The sequence below is a fragment of the Geotrypetes seraphini genome, chromosome 3 (genome assembly GCF_902459505.1).
Source record: "Geotrypetes seraphini chromosome 3, aGeoSer1.1, whole genome shotgun sequence".
NCBI lineage: Eukaryota > Metazoa > Chordata > Amphibia > Gymnophiona > Dermophiidae > Geotrypetes > Geotrypetes seraphini.
In genome coordinates, this window is record NC_047086.1 from 338106910 (window position 1) to 338129931 (window position 23022).

The 23022-nt window shown below is 44.0% G+C and overlaps 1 protein-coding gene across 1 annotated transcript in view; it reads left to right on the forward strand.

Annotated features, from left to right (window-relative positions):
* Positions 1–21556: 21556 nt before the first annotated feature.
* LOC117358165 overlaps positions 21557–23022 on the forward strand; it is a 90466-nt gene continuing 89000 nt past the window's right edge. Inside the window, exon 1 of the mRNA XM_033939764.1 lies at positions 21557–22003. Coding sequence (XP_033795655.1) covers positions 21884–22003 — 120 coding nt within the window. The 5' untranslated portion in view covers positions 21557–21883. The remainder of the gene's footprint in view (positions 22004–23022) is intronic.

Genomic DNA, 23022 nt, shown 5'->3' on the forward strand with positions numbered 1-23022 from the left:
GTCAGATTCAGGAAGTTGGTTGAGATGAGAACTCTTCGGCACCCCGTCCTATAGCCTGCTTCAGGAGTCATAAATACTAGTGCTACTGATCCTTTCTTTAGGGCAACACAGACAGCGGAATTGGATTTTTCACTAGCTCAATTTCCAGAGGTTGCTTTTCATTGAAGCCACTTTTCCTCTCTGCTATCAAATGTTGCTGCCATGAAGCATGGACCCTTTGGTCAGGTATTCATTTAACCTAGATGGGAGCTCGAGCTGGTGTGCCACGTATTCAGGTTAAATGAACACCTGATGAAAGGGCCCATGTTTCAAAGCAGTGGCATTTGATAGCTGAGAGGAAATATTAGGCACGCATGTATAAACAAATGTAGACCCCTAGTTCCCTTTATGGGAGAGGCTTCTATCATGTGCCCTCCAGGCACCTAATTGGAAGCACTAACTCAAAAACTATCACCCAAAGTGGCTCTGAAAAATATGCTACCCAAAATTGTACAAAAATACCACTTATACTAGTGTTACACCCACATAAACTTCTTTTTTTCTTTTTTTCTTTTTTTCAATTTTCAATTTTCAATTTTCTTTTTCAATTTTATCTTAATTTTTTATCAACACTTTCAACAAACTTTTCTTTTCACTCAGGCTTTTTCCTGAGTGAAAAGAAAAGTTTGTTGAAAGTGTTGATAAAAAATTAAGATAAAATAGAAAAAGAAAAAGAAAATTGAAAAAAAGAAAAAAAGAAGTTTATGTGGGTGTAACACTAGTATAAGTGGTATTTTTGTACAATTTTGGGTACCTAATTGGAAGCACCCACACTGAAAACCCACCTTTTTGATATAACCTTCAATCCATAATCCGATTTGCGGACAAGAGCGGGCAACATACTTTAAGGGCATACTTTAATGTTTTAATATTTTTTAATATTTCAAGGTCTTAATATTTCAATATTTTAATATTTGCATATTTTAAAAATTTCATAAATCTTAAACTCTTAAAATCTTTGAAAATTTCAATTATAAAGTAAACTGCTATCTTACCCAAGCCTACCGTACTTTCCTTTTATGTTTACCTTTTCTATAAAAACTGTAGTTCTTCCCTATTGTTTGCATAGGTCCGTATGATTGTGTTTTCTTATATTTGGATTTTTCCAGAACCCCTTGTTTTTATTTGTTTTTATAATGATGTACGTTTTTATTTTTTTATTTTTATGTACTATTACATTGTAAGCCACTTAGATATTTGATTAAGCGGTCTAAAAAATCTCTTAATAAACTTGAAACTTGAAACTTGGACAAGAGAAGGCAGCGGGGGTGGGATTAGGGTGGGGATAGACAGAACTGGGCGGGCCTGGGGGTGGGTCTAGGGGGGTTCGGATTTTCCGATTGGAAAATCTGGCAACTCTACCTTTGCTTATTTAAATCACAGTGAGCAGGTTGGGAGCCAATATTCGCTGGCACTTAAGCAAACAGTGCTGCTGAACATCCTTACTGACCACCACAGCAGGGTGGTTCAGGAAGGAACTGAGAGTTTTGTAGACGCTGGCCACACTAAAGGCATCCCTAACTTTGCTCAGATAGCTACCGTATATCAAAATTAATACTGGCCCTACCTGTATAAGTTCTGGGCGCCGTTGATAATCCAGATATTGTCAGTGCCGAAACTGAATATCCAGACCTAATTTAGCCAGCAGTAATCGGCATTTAGGCCCACATTCTGTAACTGGCGCCATTGTTGGCGGCCACTGATTGCTTGTCAATCATGTGATGGCGCCAGGTACATTGCACCTCTGGCAAAAGTAGGCCACAGTTTTCCTGGCCTACATTTTCGGTGCCTACTTATGATGTGAATCGCATCTCCATAGGTGCTTTAGGACACCTAATGTCACTTCCGGCATTAGCCATGACCACAGTGGCATTAGACGACCTAAAGTGCCTAAGGAGGCACAATTCTGGATTTTTAGGTGCCGGTGGGCGCCTTGAAACTCAGTTAAAAATGTAACTTCAATGATGTTTTTTACTGAGTTTGAGCGCCTATCGGCACCTAAAAAACCAGTGCCGTTTAGAGAATTCGGGCTTTAAAGAAATGTTGACCACCGCTGGTTGAATTTTCACCCCTTTTGTTATTCTAAACAATGTGTCCTGGAGAGTTCTGCTATTAAAAATAGCAATGGACAGCAAATTTTTCCAAAGGTTTTGCTTCCTTAAAACAAACTGGTGATTATGATAGACCCCTTCAAAATAAACACAAACATAATTTCCCACTTATTGTATCACGTAGGAATTTTGGGGAAACACGATGGTATCTTTAATTGACTATAACATGTTTTAATGCACAAATTTTCTGATATGCTGTGGTAGTTCGCCATGGCTAAAAGTGTTTTCTTGCTGATTTTCATTTGTACTCAGTGTCCGGTGCATCTCATTGCAGTGTCCAAGAATAATCAGACAGCACTGATGGATTCCAGTTGCCCTGATATCTTTTATTTCATAGTGGCAATGTCCTGGTGAAACCTTTCACCAAGTCTATCGCTGACTGCACCAAGATTTGTGGGGAAGAAGTCCACGTGTGAATGTAGAAAGTGCATCTTAAGTGACATGTTGCACTTCATGGTTTTGTATATGCTAAAAAGTTTGTCAACCAGTTGAGTATAGTTTGATGCTCTATAACTGCCAAGAAAATTCTCAATGACATCGCTGAATGCTTTGCAGGTGATTTTCTCTGGCTCAACTTAACAGATCTTCAAATCTCTTGTCATTGATCTGTGGACTGACAAAAATGCCTTCCTTAATCTTAGTGTCAGTTATTCTTGGAAACATCTGTCTTAGATAAATAAAACCTTTGCCTTCCTGGACATGCCCACACTATATCCAGGAATGTATAATGTGAGCAGTAGGCTTATATTAAGGATTAGGCCAAAAATTAATTGCATTAGCCTGAAAGTATAATAAGAAATTGTAATAATGTACATTTTTGTTAAAAAGGTACATGAAAAATAATTTTAAATGTGATTTTTGTGATCAGCAACCATAAATCTATAAGATACACCCGAAAGTGTTGAAGAAGCAAAATCTTTGTTGTCCAGTGTAGTTGTGGATGAACTTTGAACTTACAGTAACCTCAGTGCTCACATATTGTGGATAAAAATGACATTACTTGAGTGAGTTTCTTCCTGATGTTCCTGGCTTGGATGTTAGTCCTGGCTATTCCTTGTAAGTGAATCTCAATATATAGATTCAACCTAGAAATACTTTAATTTTTTTCTCTGAAACGCCTACCTCTGAAACTGAAACTTATTCAGTTTCATTCAGAAACTGAAACTTCATTTCAGTAAGAAAAAAGACACTTTGCTAAACCCATCCCATATATCAATCTTCAGAAGTCCCTGCATGGAAATATGCATTCTCTGAAGATTAAACTCACAAAAGACACACTAAATTTTTCACTGTTACTTTTACTCAATTCACATTGGTCTGGGAAATCCCCAGATGCCCTTTTTTTCCCCTTTTGCTGTCTTTCTCAGCAGCTTAGTCTGCAACATAAGCTGCCTCTCTCAATATTCCCACACAACCTTTTCCCTCCTTCACAAACTACTCATTCCTTCTCATTTCAATTCTTTTGAAGTCATGCCCCACGGCAACTATTTATAGAACTCAAGGTAGTTTGTTATGTAAAACTCAAAACCTGATGTTTAAATTTTTTTTACTTCCACATAACGATTAAATTAAAGAAGGTATGTCATGTCCTTTGTGACAAGCCTTGTCGTATAAAATCACTACAGGTTTTTGTAGGGCTGCAGTTCAGAGTTCTCAGGATGCCACAGCATGGTGATATCATCACACTTTCAAAGTGAAATACAAGCACAACACCTGTGGAAGGGGACTTACTTAGGGTTACCTAAGTATATGGCTCCAGAAAAAGGAGGACGGATTGAGACATCTGGGTTTTACTTCGATTGAAAGCAATGGAAGTAAAACCCGGATATCTCAATTTGTCCTCTTTTTTTCTGGAGCTATATGGTAACCCTAGACTTACTGAAACTTCAAGTTCCTAAGTTTCAAGTTTATTAGGAGACTTGATTAATCGCTTAATCAGGATTTCTAAGCGATTTACACTTTAAAATTCACATTTGTTTAGGGGACAATACAATACGTACAAATACTTAAATAAAGCTAATTTCCATTAAATTAACATTACTAAACAATGGGTAAGGAGGGAAGAAATACAATTCTTAAAGTAAAGAGAAGACATTAAGGGAAAATACCCTCATGAGCAGCTTCACTCTATACTCACTACTATTGTTCTTTTAAAAGAAATTTATTGCAGTACTTATGGTGCTGTCATAAGAATTGCTATACTGGGACAGACCGAAGATCCATCAAGTCCAGTATCCTGTTTCCAACAGTGGCCAACCCAGGTCCCAAGCACCTAGCTAGATCTCAGGTAGCAAAACAGATTCTATGCTGCTTATCCTAGGACTAAGCAGTGGATTTTCACAAGCCATCTCAATAATGACCTATGGACTTCTCTTTTAGGAAATTATCTAAACCTTTTTAAAAGCCTGCTAAGCTAACTGATTTTACCATATTCTCCCGCAACGAATTCTAGAGTTTAATTACACGTTGTGTGAAGAAATATTTTCTCCTGTTTGTTTAAAATCTACTACCTAGTAGCTTCATTGCATGTTCCCTAGTCCTAGTATTTTGGGAAAGAGTGAACAAGTGATTCCCTAAGCTGAAGAGCCCTAGCTGCTTTAGCCTTTCTTCATAGGGAAGTCGCCCCATCCCTTTTATCATTTTTGTCGCCCTTCTCTGTACCTTTTCACATATGCATAATAAGAGGCAATAGTTTTCTCTTTTACTATGTAACTCAAAACTTTTCAATTAAATTAAAAAAAACCCAAAAACAGTCACTGTAGTATCTGTACTGCTGCCACCTTCCTTTTGTAGCACTTGCCTAACTGGGATTCTGCCTCCCCCCCCCCTTTTGTGCTTTTCCGACCCTGACATTCCTGCTCACCTGGACACCACTGCTACCTCCAGAGTCTTTCCCAAGTAGCCTGGCATTTTTGGACTGTACCACTGTGTAAGACTGCCTAAACCGATGGATTGGGTGGTGGGTATGTCTCTCTCTCAGCCACAGCTCTGCCTCTCCTGTGTTTATTTCCTAATTTTTTTAAATGACATACAATTTGTGAGGGCTGGAGTGGGGCCTCGAAGATGGCTTCAGGAGTTGGAGAACAAGGCTAGAGCTGGGCTGACTTCTACGGTCTGTGCCCTGGGAACTGCGAAGACAAATAGGGATCGGGTATGCATAAGTGATGTCACATCATGCCTTGTGCCATGGGTTTATTTTGTTGGGCAGATTGGATAGATCGTACCATTATGAGTTTATGAGACCTAGTTTGGTATTACTTCATCACCTGATGCTTCATCACTGAGGTACTTCATCATGTGACACTTCATAACATATTCAAGCTAAATTAAATCAAATAATATGCACGGCAAACTTGTGGCAAACAGGGAGAATATAAGCCAGCATACATCTGCACACAGTGGCATAGTAAGGGGGGTGGGGGTGGACCACCCCGGGTGCCAAGTCGGTGGGGTTACTGGCACCTCTCTGCCCCATCCTGCCACACCATGCTACCCTCACGCCATCCCTCCCCCTTCCCCATACCTCCATATTATCTTTGCTAGCACGAGAAACTTCTGCCTGTTGCTCGTGCCAGCCTGGTTCCCCTCTGAATCACTTCTGGGTCACAGGACCATGATGTCTGAGGGAATCCAATGCTGGTGCGAGGTGCATGCTTGTAGAAGCCACTCGCATTGGTGAAGATTAAGAGGTATGGGGGGGGGGGCGTAGAAGGAGTGGGGGGCACAGAGAGGAAGGTGCAGGAGGTGCGGGGGGGGGGGGGGAGGAGGTGCCATCACCCCAGGTGCCTCCTACCCTTACTACACCACTGTTGGCACATGTTCTTATGCACCAATATATGAGCCTTATGAAAATTTTATGTGTAAGAAGCTCTAGCGAGGCTTGTATTTAGGTGCAAAAGTGTGCTGGCACTTCTGGTTGCATTTAGACATGTGAACAAATTATCAGCACACTTCCCCCCCCCCCCATTTGCTACAAGTTTTCCATGCGGATAATTTCAATGCACTTAGCTTGAATATGTGATGAAGTGTATACAGTGGTGAGGTGTCTTGTGAAGAAGCGGCAGATTAAGATGATGAAAGTGCTGTTCTTCTGTACCTAAATATCAGGCTTGCAAAAAAAAATTGTACGAGTAAGAAGTTTTAGCAAGGCTCATATAGCTCCTCCCCCTCTTTTTACAAAAGTGTAGCCGGTCGCAGCAGTAACAGCTCTGATGCTCATAGAATTTATGAGCGTAGCGGCTGTTACCGCCGCGGCTGGCGCTAAAAACCACGCTACGCTTTTGTAAAAGTTACTTATTTATTTAATTAATTTCTATCCTGTTTTTCCCAAAGAGCTCAGAACGGTTTGCAAGTGAAACATACATAAAATATAGATACCGATGAATAGACATCACACATTTGACAGTTATCAGCACATTTGGATAATAACGACCAACGTGACCGGCCTTCTCATGGAGTGATATGGAAGCATTATGCAGTTGGTTTATTTCAAATATATTTTATTGAGCTCAGGAAAAACAGCAAACAATGATACAAAACAAACTTCAGATACGCTCAACATTTTGATATTACAAAGCCAAAGTCCCCCCCCCCCCCACCAAACCACCCCCCCAACCCTCCCCCCTTATGGGTCCTCCTTCGAAATACAACAATAACAAAGAGAAAAGTATCGAAGAAAGCAGGATGCAGTTGGTTTATAAGTGCTGAGTTATATGGTAATGCTTTGGAACAGTAATCAAGAACTAAGGGGTCCTTTAATTAAGGCGCACTAACCAATTTCGCGTGCATTAAAGATTAGCTAAATCGGTTAGCGCACCTTAATAAAAGAACCCTATATGATCCTCTTGGTCTTCGCATTATGAAGGAGTCTAAGATTTAAAATTCAAGATAAGTTTTTTCTTGATAAATGGATTGCTATTAGTAAAATCTGGATCCCTAGACCCGCCTACTTCCACTCATCCCCTCCACATTACGCCCCAATCTCACTCTAGCCCCGCCCCCTGCTGCCTGCTCTTGTCAGGCAGGAGGGGGCATCTGCCAATGCGCAGATGCGACACGTTGACGTCGCATGCACGCCTGTGTGCGCGTGACGTTATCACAGGGCATCCGCTCAAAGGCAGGTGCCCTCCTGCCTGACGCGATTTGAGGGACCTTTTCAAAACCTGGACAAAGTGCTGGGTTCTGAGAAGCCGTCCGGACCCACAGACATGTCCTCGAAAAGGAGGACATGTCCGGGGAAATCCCTATCTGGTACCAATATACATGAATTCATCCACAGCTAAAAGGAGAAGGAAATCCAGCTTCAGTTATCTTGAGCTTTATGTCTCTCTAGTTACAAAATGCAAATAACTCCTTATCTATAAGCTATAAACAGATAATGTATATAATCATTGTATCTACCCACTCATTGCCTTCAAGCTTACTAGTTTCTCAGAAGTATTAACATGGCCATTTCCCCCTCCTCCAATACTGACATTACTGTCCTAAAACTAACCCTCCACCCTTTTACACAAGCACAGAAGAGGATTTTAGCGCCAGCCAGCATGCTGAATGCTCTATGCTTCTCCGACATTCATGGGAACTCTAGGACCATCAGAGTAGCACAGAGCATTCAGTATGCCGGCTGGGGGGTAAATTATGAACACCTGTTGAGTCACTTTCATGCTTAATTATGTAGGCCTTTCTAATGCCCCCTCTTTTTTAAAGCCGCGTTAGGGTTTTTTTTTTAAATCACCGACTGTGGCGGTAAAAGCTTTGATGCTCATAGAGTTCCTATGAGTGTCGGAGCATTTACTGTCGCTGTCGGCAATAAAAAACGCAAACGCGGCTTCATAAAAAAAAAAAAGGGGGAGGTAAGGTTGTACGTGGAATATATTTCTGATCTGCTGGTTTGACATCTTGTTTGCTTTTCTTTTTAAACATTTTTCTTTTCCTTTGTTAATTTTTGCAATCAGAATTTTTTTTTTTTACAGCACATATTATTTTGCAAGTAATGCATATTGTAAAAAAAGAGCACCCACTGTTTGCAAAATAACACCTGTTATTAAAGTAAATTGAGCACGTAAAACAGAGAAAACAGGTTGAAACAAAATTTAGTTTCATTTTATATCATTCCATGCCATTTCCTATTTCATTTCAAGCACATCACTATATTGAATAAATAGTATTATATTATCAATTATATGGAATTCTGAACTAGAATACCTCTTGGTATGTTGTTTGGTTTAAGAACTAGAGAAAACCAAAAAAACCTCTGTGGAGTGACGATGTTCCCAAATGGACTTTATTTGAAAGTGTCAAAATTCCAAAGGTACACTGAAATCATCCACATAAGAGCCTTAAAGGACCTAGTCCGCTAGGGATACAGGACCCAACATGGTCCGCATTTCGACAAAAGGTCACTCCACAGAGGTTTTTTTGGTTTTCTCTGGATTTTCTTCTTTGTGGATATTTTGGGGTCAATTCCTTCTGTTTTTTTGCTTGTTGGTTTAAGAACTAGACATTTTCGCTCTTTTTATGGTAAATCTCTTTCTCCTCCCCCTTTTACAAAGTACAAAAGTGGATTTTAGTGCAGGCCGGCGTGCTGAATACTCTGCACTGCTCTCGACACTCATAGGAACTTTATGAGTGGCGGGAGCAGCACTGAGCATTCAGCGTGCCAGCCTGCGCTAAAAACTGCTTCTGCGGCTTTGTAAAAGGGGGCAGGGGAGTTATTAAGACTGAATGCAAGATAATTACAACTCTTCAATTTTACAATATAACAGAAACTCTCATCCTGTACCCCCAAAACAAAACTGCCACTGCCTAGAGCAATCAGACATTAATGTATTTAAAAGCGGTATATCAAGAATAAATAAACTTGAAACTTGAACTTGACTCCTTGCTCTTGGAGTTTTAAAATGTACAGTTAGCTACAAGGTTCTATATCCTAAGTGGGGAAGTTATCAACAAGATAACAAGATATCAATAAGATATCATTATTTTACCACTAACTTGTGTTATTTTTGCCCAGGTCCTTTTATATGAAGTGCTCAAGCTTACCAATGGGCAGAATAGCGGGGAAGGTCTACCCTCGGTGCAGGAAGTTGGTAGGGGCATGCAGTGGCATAGTGAAGGAAGGGGGGCACCGGGGTGGAGGCACACTTCTGCACACTCCCTACCACCAAAACAAACACACCTGGCATCCTCCCCGACATCAAGCGCCCCCTGGCTTCCGATCACCCCTCCCCCTCCCACAAAATCCTGGTGGTCTAGTCAGCTGGAGGGGGATTCAGATCAAACCTCCCCATCTTAAGAATCCACCGCCCCAATACCTTTTAAGCAGGAGAGATGTCCATTCTCTCCTGCCTCAAAGGGCCACCTCTTCAAAATGGCAGCCCTTTCCCCTCCTAGTGCATCCTGGAGGAACTGTAAGGGGCCTAAGGTCCTGATTGTCTCAGGTTCTTCATGGCAGGAGGGAGTGGGCATCCCTCCTGCTGTTTTTTATCGGGGGGGGGGGGGAGGGGAGGTTTTTCATGGCAGGACGGAGTAGGCATCCTCCTGCCATTTGTGGGTTGCCGTGTTTGTCAGAGAGGGGTGCGTATTTGTTTGGGGGGTGTATATATGCCAGGGGTCGTTGGGGGAGGGCCGGTGGTGGAGAATTTTTTGAAAAAAAATTTTATGGGACAGATATTTTGTGTGTGGAATACATGCAAAATATCTGTGCCATTAAAAAAAAAAGAAAGAAAAAAAAAGGGCAGACCTGTTGGTAACACAGTTTTAGCATCAGTAAAACCCATTGCTAAATAGCCAAACGATGTAAGTGAACCAATCATTGGCTATTTTGAATGGGATTTTACTAATTTGCATGGCCAGATTGGATCGGATCGGATCGGAAAATGGGTGATCGAGGGGAAAAACACGCTGTTTAGAGAATCGGGTTGGTTAGCAGCGATCATAGCTAAACGTGTTAGCGATGATCGCTGACTTTAGTGAATCAAGCCCCATGTCTTTCTCCTCTCCACAACTTGTCTGGCATTTCTCTTTCCTTGCCCTTCCTTTCCCCTTTCTTTTCTTTCCTTGTCTTCCTTCTCCCTCCCCCAATTTGGCATCTTTCTCCCTCTCCTTCTGCAGCATCCCCGCAGAGGAAGGACGCTGCAGAGAGAAAGCTTCTGGGTCTGCAGGCAGCATGTTTAGCTCACTGAAGCTACTGGTGGCCCATAGATTACAGGGTACAGTGAGGGGAAGGGCCCGGAGCAACATATGTGTGTCTCTCAGGCTGCTGCCCCAATCCCCAGACAAAACAGTAAATTTGTAAAAGCCTCCCAGACGCCAAACAGAGTTCTGAAAAGGATGACATATGGTAACCATACTTCGGAGTCCCATTCACTGATCTCCCAACCATCCCATCCATCTTCTGCTCTTTCCAGGGTTTCTTCTCCATTTGATATTTGTTCTTTGTCCCTGTCCCTCCCTCCCTCATGCTCAATATCTGCATACTTTGTCCCTATATCCCTTGTGCCTCATTATCCTTTCTCTCAGCAGCACCCTCTTTTCACCCATTCTTCTACTCCTTTCACAGTCTTCTGCCTCCACCCCTTCCTAGTCCCCCCACCCCTTTCATATTAGCTCTCCACCCTTCTCTTCACTCTTCTGTCCTCCCTCCATCTCTAGATATTCCTTCCCCTTCATACCCGCTCACATCAAACACTTCCTTTCTCACTCACTGGTCACATAGTGCTATTAAGCTATTGGGTTGTTGGTGAGTCTCTGTCATGTTGTAATGTATAAATGAACCACAGCCAAGGTTGAAGCAGACAAAGCAATTCTGTTATGTCATCAATTTTTATATGGTACGATTCTTGAATTCTTTAAGAGCTTGATGTCTGGGTATCAGCCATTAAGATCATTGCGCTCCGAAAGTTCAGCATTGCTGAAAATGAAGGCTAATCCTAAATATGTGGAAACGAATGCCAGGACTTTCACATGTGCAGGAGTTAAGTTGTGGAATAGCCTTGTTGGTCAAATTCGAAAATGTAGAGACAGGAACTCATTTAGGAAAATGTTAAAATACAACTATTTGTAGATGCATTTCTTTGAACAATTGACCTTATGTAAAGATTGAATCTGTCTGTTTTTGTTCTTATCTTGTCCTGATTTTTATGATATTTTATGTATGTTACTTTTTGTGTAAACCGTTTTGGAAAAAAAATGGTATAGAAATTTTAAAAATAAATAAAATATGCTAATTCAACCTCTTTGTGTGTTTGTTAAGATGTGTCCAGTGTGTGGGTAATTTTAGAACACAAGAGTGGTAAGCATATGGCCTTTTCTTAGAGTTACAAAAAAAACCTCAAAAAACAAGAAAGGATGTCAAAATAATAACTTCAAAAACATACATCCAATAATTTACCCAGCACTACATACAGCAATAACTTCAAACCCCAATCATACTCAAAATTGGAGAAAAGACCTCAGTGTCTAAGAGGGATGTCCTCAAAGACATACAGCTTAGAGGTCTTCACGGGAACTGGGATCGCGGGAATCCCACGGGTCCCGCGGGAATCCCCCCTAACCCACGGGACTCCCATGGGGACACCCCTCTAGCCAACAGGACTCCTGCAGGGATGGAAGGCTTTGGAAGCAGGGTTCATCCATATAATATAATGGACACATCAGCCTTAGTAAAAGAGGGGGTTTATAAGTTAATTACCTGAACAGAAAACAAAAAAAGGGTTCCACCAAAGAGATTCCACAAGGAAAACAGCAGCACAAACACAAAAGAAACTGTGGAATTGATGATCCTGTCAGAAGTATTTGCTGCTTTTTATGGGGACAGGTGGGGATGGAGGTAATTCCTTGTGGGGATGGGTGGGGACGGAGAGGATCCTGGCGGGGACGGGTGGGATTTCTGTCCCCACGCAACTCTCTAATACAGCTCCCACATAGACAAACCTGTCTCAATATTGAGACAGGGAGATACATCCTCAGTCAAAAACTCCAAAGATAAATGGAACTGTACTCTGCTTAATTCATTCGCTATAGCATTCACTTTAATATAAGTATCAAAAATGCTGTTGCACTTATCTGCTTTAAAGTAGTCTTCGTAGTGCTGGGCATAAGAAGCAGGAAAAACCCGCAACGCGGAACATGAGCAAAGTGCAGAGCGGCCACTGAATCCCTATCGCCTGCACACTGTTACCACAATTTCCAACAGGGCTCCCTATTTCGCAAAAAGCTTTGTCAGGGAAATGAACGTTCATTAACCAGCGTCAAAGCCCTGGAAGTTTTTCCTCTGTAGGTATTAGCTAGCTGCTATTTGAACCTGAGGATGTCACATGTGACAGAAGGGGTAGGGTTACCATATGGCTCCAAAAAAAGGAGGATGGATTGAGAAATCCAGGTTTTACTTCCATTGCTTTCAATGGAAGTACACTTCTCCCTCCGAATTTGCCGGCCCACGAGTATGGAAAATTCGCGAATAACTTTTGGGGCCAACTCTGACCCATCCCCGCCTTCCTCTTGTCTCCCTCCTGCGTCCTGGTCCTTACCTGGTGGTCTAGCGGTGACGTGGGGCAGGTCAATCTTCCTATGCTCCTGCCCCATGCAGACCTGTCATAAAAAAAATGGCTGCCGCGAGTTCCCGTGGTCTCACGAGATCACAACGGGAACTCATGGCAACCATTTTTGTTGGGGGCAGGAGTGTAGGAAGATCGCTCCTGCCCCGCATCACCGCTAGACCACCAGGTAAGGTCTGGGAAGGGCCGGGCAGCCTTTAAAATGTAGTAGGGAAAAATCACGAATAATCAAATTTGCAGGTATTAAACCCGCAATTTTGGAGGGAAAAGTGTAAAACCTAGTTGTCTCAGTCTCTCCTACTTACTTCCATTGCTTTCAATGGAAAACCCCCCCTGGATGTCTCAATCCGTCCTCTTTTTTCTGGAGCCATATGGTAACCCTACATGTGACATCCTCAGGCTCAAATAGCAGCTAGCTAATACTTACAGAGGAAAAACTTCCGGGGCCACAGAAGGCAGCATGTTTACTTCGTTTGCGCTGCCCACAGCTCAAACAGTGCAGGACTGCAGCGCTGGAAACAAAAAGTCCCAGATCCTGATGGGGAGGATGATATTCTACACAGGCTCCGAGGGCCGCCATTGGCTCATAGGCCTTGCATTGAAGACCACTGACCTAAGACTATCTAGGTGAATAAAGGGTTATATACAGTGGTGAAGTAAGGGAGTGCAAGGAGGGGGGGCAGACTACCCCAGGCGCCATCTTGATGGGAGCGCCAGCACCTCTCCTTCCCCCCCAAGCCACACTCACGCCCTTCCTTCCCTGCCCCCCTCTCCGTACCTCTTAAAAATCTTCGCCAGTATGAGCAACTACTCTAGCCTGCTGCTCGCGCCAGCCTGGCTCCCTCTGAAATTGCTTCCGGGTTGCGGGGCCAGGAAATGACATCAGAGGGAATACCAGCACGAGCAGCAGGCTGGAGAAACTGCTTGCGCAGATGAAAATTTAGAGAGGTACGGGGGTGGGAAGGGAGGACGTGAGAGTGGCAGGGGGTCGGACAGGAAGGTGGAGGAGTTGGCACGGAAGGAGGGGGGAGGGGCCACTGCCCGAGGTGCATCCTACCCTTACTACACCACTGGTTATATATACAATTATTTTTGTGTGTTAAGTCATTTGAAGAGTGAACCCTGTCTTTTGAGAGAGCAACAGCTCTTCTGTTTCATGAAGATGATGGAGTTTGGGTGCACAGTATAAATCAGTGGCTCTCAAGCTAGTCTTGCGGAACCAACAGGATTTTGAGAATATCCCTAGAGAACTTGAGAACAATTTGCATATAATGGAGACAGTAGATATGCAAATGTATTTCGTACATACTCTTTGTGGATATCCTGAAAACCCTACTGTGTGCAATTCTGGAGGCCACATTACAGTAAAGATGTGCGCAGAATTGAATCGGTTCAGCGGATGATCTCGGGGCTCAAGGGTCTCTCGTACGAAGAGAGACTGAACAAATTGCAGCTCTATACTCTCGAGGAACGTAGGGAGAGGGGAGACATGATTGAAACATTTAAGTACCTCACGGGACGTGTCGAAGTGGAAGATTATATTTTCTTTCTCAAGGGACCCTCGGCTACAAGAGGGCACTCGCTCAAACTCAGGGGCGGAAAATTTCATGGTGACACCAGAAAGTATTTCTTCACAGAGAGAGTGGTTGATCATTGGAACAAGCTTCCAGTGCAGGTGATCGAGGCAGACAGCGTGCCAGACTTTAAGAATAAATGGGATACCCATGTGGGATCCCTACGAGGATCAAGATAAGGAAATTGGGTCATTAGGGCATAGACAGGGGGTGGGTAAGCAGAGTGGGCAGACTTGATGGGCTGTAGCCCTTTTCTGCCGTCATCTTCTATGTTTCTATGTTTCTACTGACTGGTAACCCCCAGCACAGATGTAAGAATCCCTGTGGCAGGAGAAGAAGCAAAATTACTTCATATAACAGCAACAACATCAGATCTGCCAAGTTTTCTGCCTTTTAAAGGGCCATTTCCTGCCCAAAATTGGGAAACTCTCATAGAGTGTAAAGGACTAGGGAGCAACTAGTCAGTGTTTTCTCTGCCTTCATGACCACCAACAGCTTCAAATCTGGCAGCTGCCACTTCCTGCTAGGAGACTGAGGGGTAGAACGTGTGTGGGCTAACGAATCGGATGCTCTTCAGGATTGCAGCGCTGACAAAGATACATTTAAGGGTGGCAAACTGGGGGCAGGGCATAAAAAATAGCTTCTCTTTTGACTTCTCTGCAACACCTGCAGAGGACCAGCCAATTTCAGATTCAAAATAAGAATTTCCTGGCAGCCCTGTGCACTGGAATCTGGATGTAACATGAATCAAATGTGTGAAATTTTGCTTCATTTAAAGTGGTGGTGGTTTAAAAATTCTAGGGTCAATATTCAGCCAGCATCGGTGAGCATTTTATTTGCTGCTGCTGGTGTTATTCCCAAAAATAACATGCCAAGCCATGTCTGGCCACCAGCATTGAATATCCAGGTTTATGTAGCTGGCTGTCTCTTATGCAGTTACGTGCAATGTTCAACACTTAACCGCATACATGTCTGGAGGTCCGGATGGCTTTTCAAAACCCAGCACATTGTCTGGGTTTTGAAAAGCCTCCCTCAAAATCGCCGTCGGACAGGAGGGCAACGTGAGGATGTCACGTGCATGCACATGACGTCATCGTGTCACATGCGCGCATGTCCTCCTGCCTGACTAGAGCAGTCAGCAGGGCTGGGGCTAGGGCGGGATTGTGTCGGATCTGGGGTGTGATGGGGCAGGGATGGGTGGTAACCCTAGGTGAGACTGACTTTTATGTAATCCAATTTAACTGCTAAACTTAGGCAGTTAAATGCTGAATATTGGCTCGGCTCCCGCACCACCCACAAAATAGTTTAAGTTTAGCAATCTGTGGTGATAGCAGTGGCCTAGTAAGGGGGTGGGGAGGGGTGTTGTCCTTGCAGGGGTTGCTGGTGCCAGCACCTCTCTTCCTCTCTGCCACGCCCCCCACACGTACCTCTTGAAATGTTCACCAGTGCGAGCAGCACCTTTCACATGCTGCTCGCCTCCGGCCTTGGCTCCCGTCTGACATCACTTCCTGGTTGCGGGACCAGGACATGATTTCAGAATAAAGCCAAGGCTGGCGTGAGCAGCAAGTACAAGAAGCCGCTTGTGCTGGCAAACATTTACAGAGATACGTGGGGGCGGGGGTGATATTCAACGGTTCTGATTCATTACCGTATATACTTGAGTATAAACCAGGATTTTTGGCCCAAAAATGGGGGTCCTGGTTTATATTCGGGTCAGTGCCCCCTCCCAGACTTATTTCAGGCCGCCACCAGGCTGTGCCCCCTGCCCCCCTCCCTGCCCTATCCGTCCTAACTCCTCTGCCAATCCCTGGTGGTCCAGAGGTGCAGCAGGCAGGTGCAAGCTTTCCGCGCTCCTGCCCCGCTTCTTACCCAATTGGTCAGTGGCTGCCATGAGTTCTGGTTTCTTCAGCCGCTGAGCTGAGCAGAAAAAGGAGGATGGATTGAGACATCCAGGTTTTACTTCCATAGTTTTCAAAACCCAAATGTCTCACTCTGTCCTCCTTTTTTCAGATGACCCCCGGAGCCCAGCGAAAAGGAAACCGAGCAGCTAAGCGCTGTTGATCCGCATCTCCCAAATTAACACTCAATAATTCAGATTTATCCATATTTACCGTAAACCCCGAAACCCGCCCATACTCCAAAAAAAGGTCAACAAGAATCGGCAAAGAGGCCTCTGGGTCCCGAACATACAATAACACAATCAGCAAACAGGGCTAAACGATGTTCTAAATCTCCAACCTGCACACCCATTAAATCTCCGTGTTCCCGAATATGAATGGCCAGGGGTTCCATAGAAAGGACAAAGAACAAGGGAGACAGGGGACAACCCTGTCGAGTACCCCTAGTTATCGAAAAAAATTTTGTATAACCCCCATTAATTCGAACAGTGGCCTTCGGAGCCTTATAAAAGGCTTGCACCCAGGCCAAAAAGAAAGAACCCAACCCCATATTGCGCATCACTCGCCATAAAAACTCCCATGCTACCTGATCGAAAGCCTTCTCAGCATCAATCGCCAAAAAGGCAATTTTAGCAGTAGTCCGCTGTGCGGCCCACAGGAGATGTAACGTTCTTCTAATATTATCACAAACCTGCCACCGTTGAACAAAGCCAGACTGATCCAAATACACCAGGAAGGGCAGTACCCTGCCCAAACGAAGAGCCAAGACTTTCGCTAAAATTTTTGCATCAGTATTCAACAATGAAATCGGACGGTACGATCCATACCCAGTAGGGTCTCTGCCTGGCTTGAGCAAGACCGACATCCCGGCCTCCCCCATAGAGGTGGGCAAGGGAGATCCGCCCCGCACTCCATTCGCAACGCCCATCAAGTCTGCCCATACCAATGACCCACTCCCTGACTTTTACTCCCCTAGAGATCCCACGTGGATATCCCATTTTCTCTTAAAATCTGACACGTTGTTGGCCTCAATCACTTTCTGAGGTAGCTCGTTCCAATGATCGACCACCCTTTCGGTGAAGAAGTACTTCTTGGCATCACCATGAAATTTCCCTCCCTTGACTTTCAGCGAGTGCCCTCTGGTGACCGAGGGCCCTGTAAGACAGAAGATATCATCTTTCACCTCTATACGTCCCGTAATATACTTAAAGGTCTCAATCATGTCTCCCCTCTCTCTTCGTTCCTCCAGTGAGTACATCCGCAGTTTTTTTAGCCTTTCTTCATACGTGAGATCCCTGAGCCCCAAGACCATCCTGGTAGCCATTCGCTGCACCGACTCAATTCTCAGCACATCTTTCCGGTAGTGCGGTCTCCAGAATTGAACACAATACTCCAGATGAGGTCTTACCATGGATCTGCACAGCGGCATTATGACTTCAGGTTTTCTGCTGACAAAACCCCTACGGATGCAGCCCATCATTTGTCTTGCCTTGGACGAAGCCTTCTCCACCTGATTGGCAGCCTTCATATCATCACTGATGATCACTCCTAGATCACGTTCCACCATGGTCCTGGTCAAGGTTTCACCATTTAGTGTGTAAGTTCTGTGTGGATTTTTTTTCCTAGGTGCATCACTTTACATTTTTTAGCATTGAAGCTTAACTGCCAAGTTGACGACCATTGTTCCAGCTGTCGTAGGTCCTGTGTCATACTGTCAGGCACACTGCTTTTATCTACTATGTTGCATAGTTTTGCGTCGTCGTCAAACAGTGATACTTTTCCTCTGAGCCCTTGGGTCATATCTCCTATGAATAAATTGAATAGAATCGGCCCTAAGACGGAGCCCTGTGGTACTCCACTTGTCACGGCTGACGTTTTGGAGGGGGTACCGTTTACCATCACCCTTTGAAGTCTACCGCTTAGCCAATCCTTAACCCATGTAGTGAGTGTATCCCCCTAATCCCATCGATTTTAGTTTGTTCAACAGCCTGTGGTGTGGGACGCTATCATAGCCCATCTATACATGCATACGATCTATGTACATGAGAATAATGAGTATAGGAGCGCTGCGTAGGATGAGACAACCTCCAACAATCTACCAAGCCTAGAGTAGAAAACTGAGACAGTAGAGCCCGTCTAGAGGCCCTAGAAGGAGAGCGAGTCCCACCCACAGAGTGATCTAAGTTAACATCGGGTGTAACATTAAAATCCCCACCAAGATAAACTGACCCCTTCACAAAATCCACCGAATCAGCTCTAAGGGACCCGAAATACCCAGCCTGTCCGGTATTGGGACCATACAAATTGATAATAGTGATGAGGCGGCACTGCAATGTAGCCACAAGAGCCAGACATCTCCCAGCTCCATCACGGTAGACTTGATTCACCACAAGACCCAGCCCCTTTCTGACTAATATGGCAAGCCCACCCACCCGTTTCCCAGGAGGTGACCCCTGGTGGGTCCAGATCTGATCAAAAGAAGGGGAATGTAAAACTGCCACATCACGAGACCTCAAGTGTGTTTCCTGAAGTAAACAAACATCCCATTGCATTCGGACCAATTTCCTATACACAATACTGCGCTTACCCGGACAATTAAGTCCATTAACATTCCATGAACCTACAGTGAAAAGCTTACCATCCACACTCCCCTTCCCACCTCTCACCCTAGCCCCCACAGGCCCCATCCCCCTCCCTCCTCCTTTAGCTGCATCAAACCCTGATCACCAGGATTAGCCAGCTTGTAGAAAGTGCAATCCTCCCCCAAAGGCAATCAGCACCCAATCCCAAGAACAATGAAACTGCCAAAGTGTGCACCCGCTAACATACACAATGTGCCACACCACATACCCCCACCCCACACTCAAACTCCAAGCACTCCCCCCACACACCAATCCCCGTCCATTCAACCAAATGTACCCCACCAAAGCCCAAACACAAGCAACCGGAAAACAACACAAAAAATTATTTTTGTTTTTGTTTGCATAGAAAGATAAACACAAGTCCAAGGGAGCACAGGCTCCAACAATAGTCTCAATCTCCGCCAGTCACTCCCACATGGCCAGCTCAGAACAGGCCGGTCTTAAGCCAACAACCGAAATCAGGCCAGAAGATGGTCAAACACAGTCAGGACTGGGGCTTCGCAGGTTTCTTGCCAGAGCGCAACGCCGTACGCCAAGTCTCGCTCTGTGCAGAAATAGATGCCACAGCCGGAGGCCACTCTCCATCCAGCAGAGTCCCATAGCCCAGGGCTCTCATCTCCGCCCAGGCTTCCATCACCGTGCTCACACGCCGAGATGTACCATTAATGGTCATCCACATGCCGAAGGGAAAGAGCCAACGATATTTATGGCCCCCAGAGCGCAACGCTTGCGTGACATCTTTAAACGCTCTGCGCTTCTGCAAGGTAGACCATGCCAGATCTTGAAAAACTCCCACAGCCAAATCCTTCCACCGGAGAGCAGTTTGTCGGCGGCCAGCCAGCAAAATACGTTCCTTCAGGGTGAACTCCCCAAAGCAAGCGATGATATCGCGAGTGCCCTTTGCACGCAGGGCTCCCAAACTGCGATGGGCACGCACCAGCACGATGGTATCAGGCACTTCAGCCCCATCAGCCCGCAGCAGATGTTCACAAAAGGCACGAACCATTGCTTTGCAATCCCTATAAGCCAGATTACAGCGCCGAGAGTGATTTTCAAGGTCTTCAACCTGAGTTTGAAGATCCCGGAGCTCAGTTGAAAGATGGCCCATAACATCAGTGGTGGTAGACACAGCCGCAGTAAGCATGGCCATGTGGTCTTCGGAAGCCGAGACGCAGGCTCCCAATTCACTGACCTCCAACCGAAGCTCCTTAATCGCCGCTCTCACATCTCCCCGATGATCTCCTCCTTCAATTCTTTAAACCAGTCCATCATGGACTTCTGGGGCACATCTCCAGCCTCCCAGCTGATCCGGAATGCCCTCATCCTAAGACTCCGAGTGAGTTGCAGGTCCAGCCGCCATCTTTTTTTTCTCCCCCATGCCGCCCGTCGCCTCCGGGCCCGATTTATCCGGCGGTTTGCCGAAAAATTTAAATTTCTCCAAGCGCTTTCGAGTAGCCATAAGAAGGGGAGCACACCCGGACCAAAATAGTGGCAAAAAATCCACACTTTGGAAGCGCCAATCACAAAAGTAAACAAAAGCCCTACGGAGCTCCTGCTCTAAGCAGCCATTAAGTAAGATGACGTCACTTCCTCTCTGTCCTCCTTTTTTCTAGAGCTATAAGGTAGCCCTACCCCGCCACACAGTATTGATCTTGTCCTTATATCTCTTTCCTCCATTTCTCTACTTTCTGCCCCCAAATCATTTACATTTCTCTGTTCTTTCTCATCCTTCAATCCTCAATTTCTCATTTGTCTTTTACCTATCAGCTTTCCATCTACTTCGCTCATCTCCTTCCTAGTCTATTTCCTCATCTGTGCTTTCTCACTAGTCCTTCCATTCCCTATCTCTCACTCTTTCCTCAGCATTTAATTCTTTTTTGTCTCTCAGCTACTCCCTATTAGCCTATTTCTATCCTCTGTCTTCACTCCTTATCTACTTTCCTCATATCTTTTCAATAGCTGCAGTTCAAGGTTAAGTTACATTTAAATATAGCAGATGATATACCAAGTTACCCAGATCCAAGCTGAAGATTTTGGAACAGTCCTGGATTTCTGACAAGGTGCATTATGGGAATTGGAGTGCTGATTTCAATGGGCAGCACCAGGCACTACAAACCCCACATGCTTCAGGATGCAAGTTTAAAACCAGGACCAGTCAAAACCCTCCAGCCTGGAACTGGGTAATTTGGCATCTTTGATATAGTAGATACTTCTTTTTTCAAAAAGCTTACAGTTCAATATTTATACCTAAAGCAATATAGGTTTATGTGACTTGCCCAAATTTATAAGGCACAGCTGTGGGATCTGAACGCTGGCTTCCTGGGTTACAGCTCCCTGCTTTAAACACTAGGCTAGTCCTCCAAGCTCTGTTTCAAGTCCATTCCACTATCAATTCAAAAATTATATATATATAATGGAGCAAATAGTCCACAATCAGCTAAATTGCAAACTTCAATTTTTATTTTGTGATATAATCTTGTTTTAACAGATTAATTTTTGTAATTCACCTTAATGAATAGGTAAGGAAAAAATATTAATAAATAAATTCCCACACCTGTACTGTGGCAATCAGATGTTTTACTTGCAATGAATGTTCATGAGATGGTCTTGCATGCTCAGAGACTGTGCATGCGAATCCAGCTTACACTTATTGATTTTAGATATCTTGAAACTCTAAATGACTGGTAGTTTCCCAGGACAGATTTGAGGACCACTGGCCTAGAGCTATATAGCCAAGTGCTTTGCTTGTTTTGAATTACTCTTACACAAGATAGTAAGCTTCTTGGTTTATTGCATACCTAGGGTCAGAGAGAGAAAGAGTGGCAAATTCCCAGGTCCTGCCTTAAATATGAGGTGGATATAAACTCCACCCTCAGCTTACAGGTGGAGATGTTGTTCTAGTAATGAAAATGCATGTTTGTTTTATTGACTGAGCTTTTGTAACAAGGATACTCCTGAACTAGTAGTAGTCTAAGAGAGAAAGCAAGTCATAGCTCTGGCTGAGTTTGGAACATGATTTTTATTTTATTTAGTTGCTTTGGAAGTATGTGGTAAATCTTTACAATGAAGCAGGTGGTTTTTTTCACTCTTTTTCACCTGATTACTCTATTCCTGGCAGAACAATTAAGTGACGAGGTTTCCAAGACTACATTTCCAGACAAGGGAAAGCTTGCAAATGAAAAGGTAAGTGTCTCAAACCTGCCAAGTGAATAAAAGTACTTAAGACAGGCTCGTTATATTAAAGTATTTCTCCTAGAGATTCCAAAACCTTTTTCTGGACTCCTTTTCTATTTTTCTGGAGCTGCATTTGCCCGGAGGCTTTAGAATAGATGAAACTGAAAAACCCTGGAGCTTCCAGCAAAAATGTTGGAGACCCAGAGAGAATGAAGTGACCTGATGGCTGTGTTTTATAAATTCCCTAAATTCAAAAATTTGTCTTCTCTTCAGGGTAGTAGGCCATCACATCATGAAGCTGGAGTTGCATCTACCAGAACAGCTTGGGGCTCTATTTGCTAAGTATATTTCCCGTAGGCTCAAAATGGCAGTATATATTAAGTAAATAAATCCCTAAAGCAGTTATTTAAGAAGAGGTTCTGCAGAGCTTTGCTTTGTCTTTATTTCCAGATTGGATTATGCCATTGATAATTTACTGCTATGTGCCTTATAAATGGAATAAAATAATTTATCTCGCAATCAACAAGGTTGCTCAGTGTCACAACAAAGTTATCACCTTCAAAACTTCTCCTTCTAGAGGTATTACAGGGCCTATATCTGGGAGACTGATCTAGGCTTATATGTATGGGAGAGATCTAACTGCATTACTGAATGCTATCTATTTACAAAGGAGTGATTATTTTAGCATCGCCAGCCTAATTCCATGCTGTCTGTAGAGTTGTGAAGTGATTTTAGTTTCATGTTTTTTAGGAAAGGGGACTGCACAGAGTGACTACTTTTAACTGCTGAACTAGTGGTTCCCAACAGAGTCCAGGGAGCTGCCCAGCCAGTCAGTTTTTCAGGATATCCATAATGAATATTTATGAGAGAGATTTGCATGCACTACTTCCACTATGTGCAAATTTCTTGCATGAATATTCATTGTGGATATCCTGTAAACCTGGCCAGTTGCGGAGCTCTCAGGACAGGATTGGGAGTCATTGTCCTGACACGTTCAACCTAGAGAAATGGTTTCACAGTGGCGCACA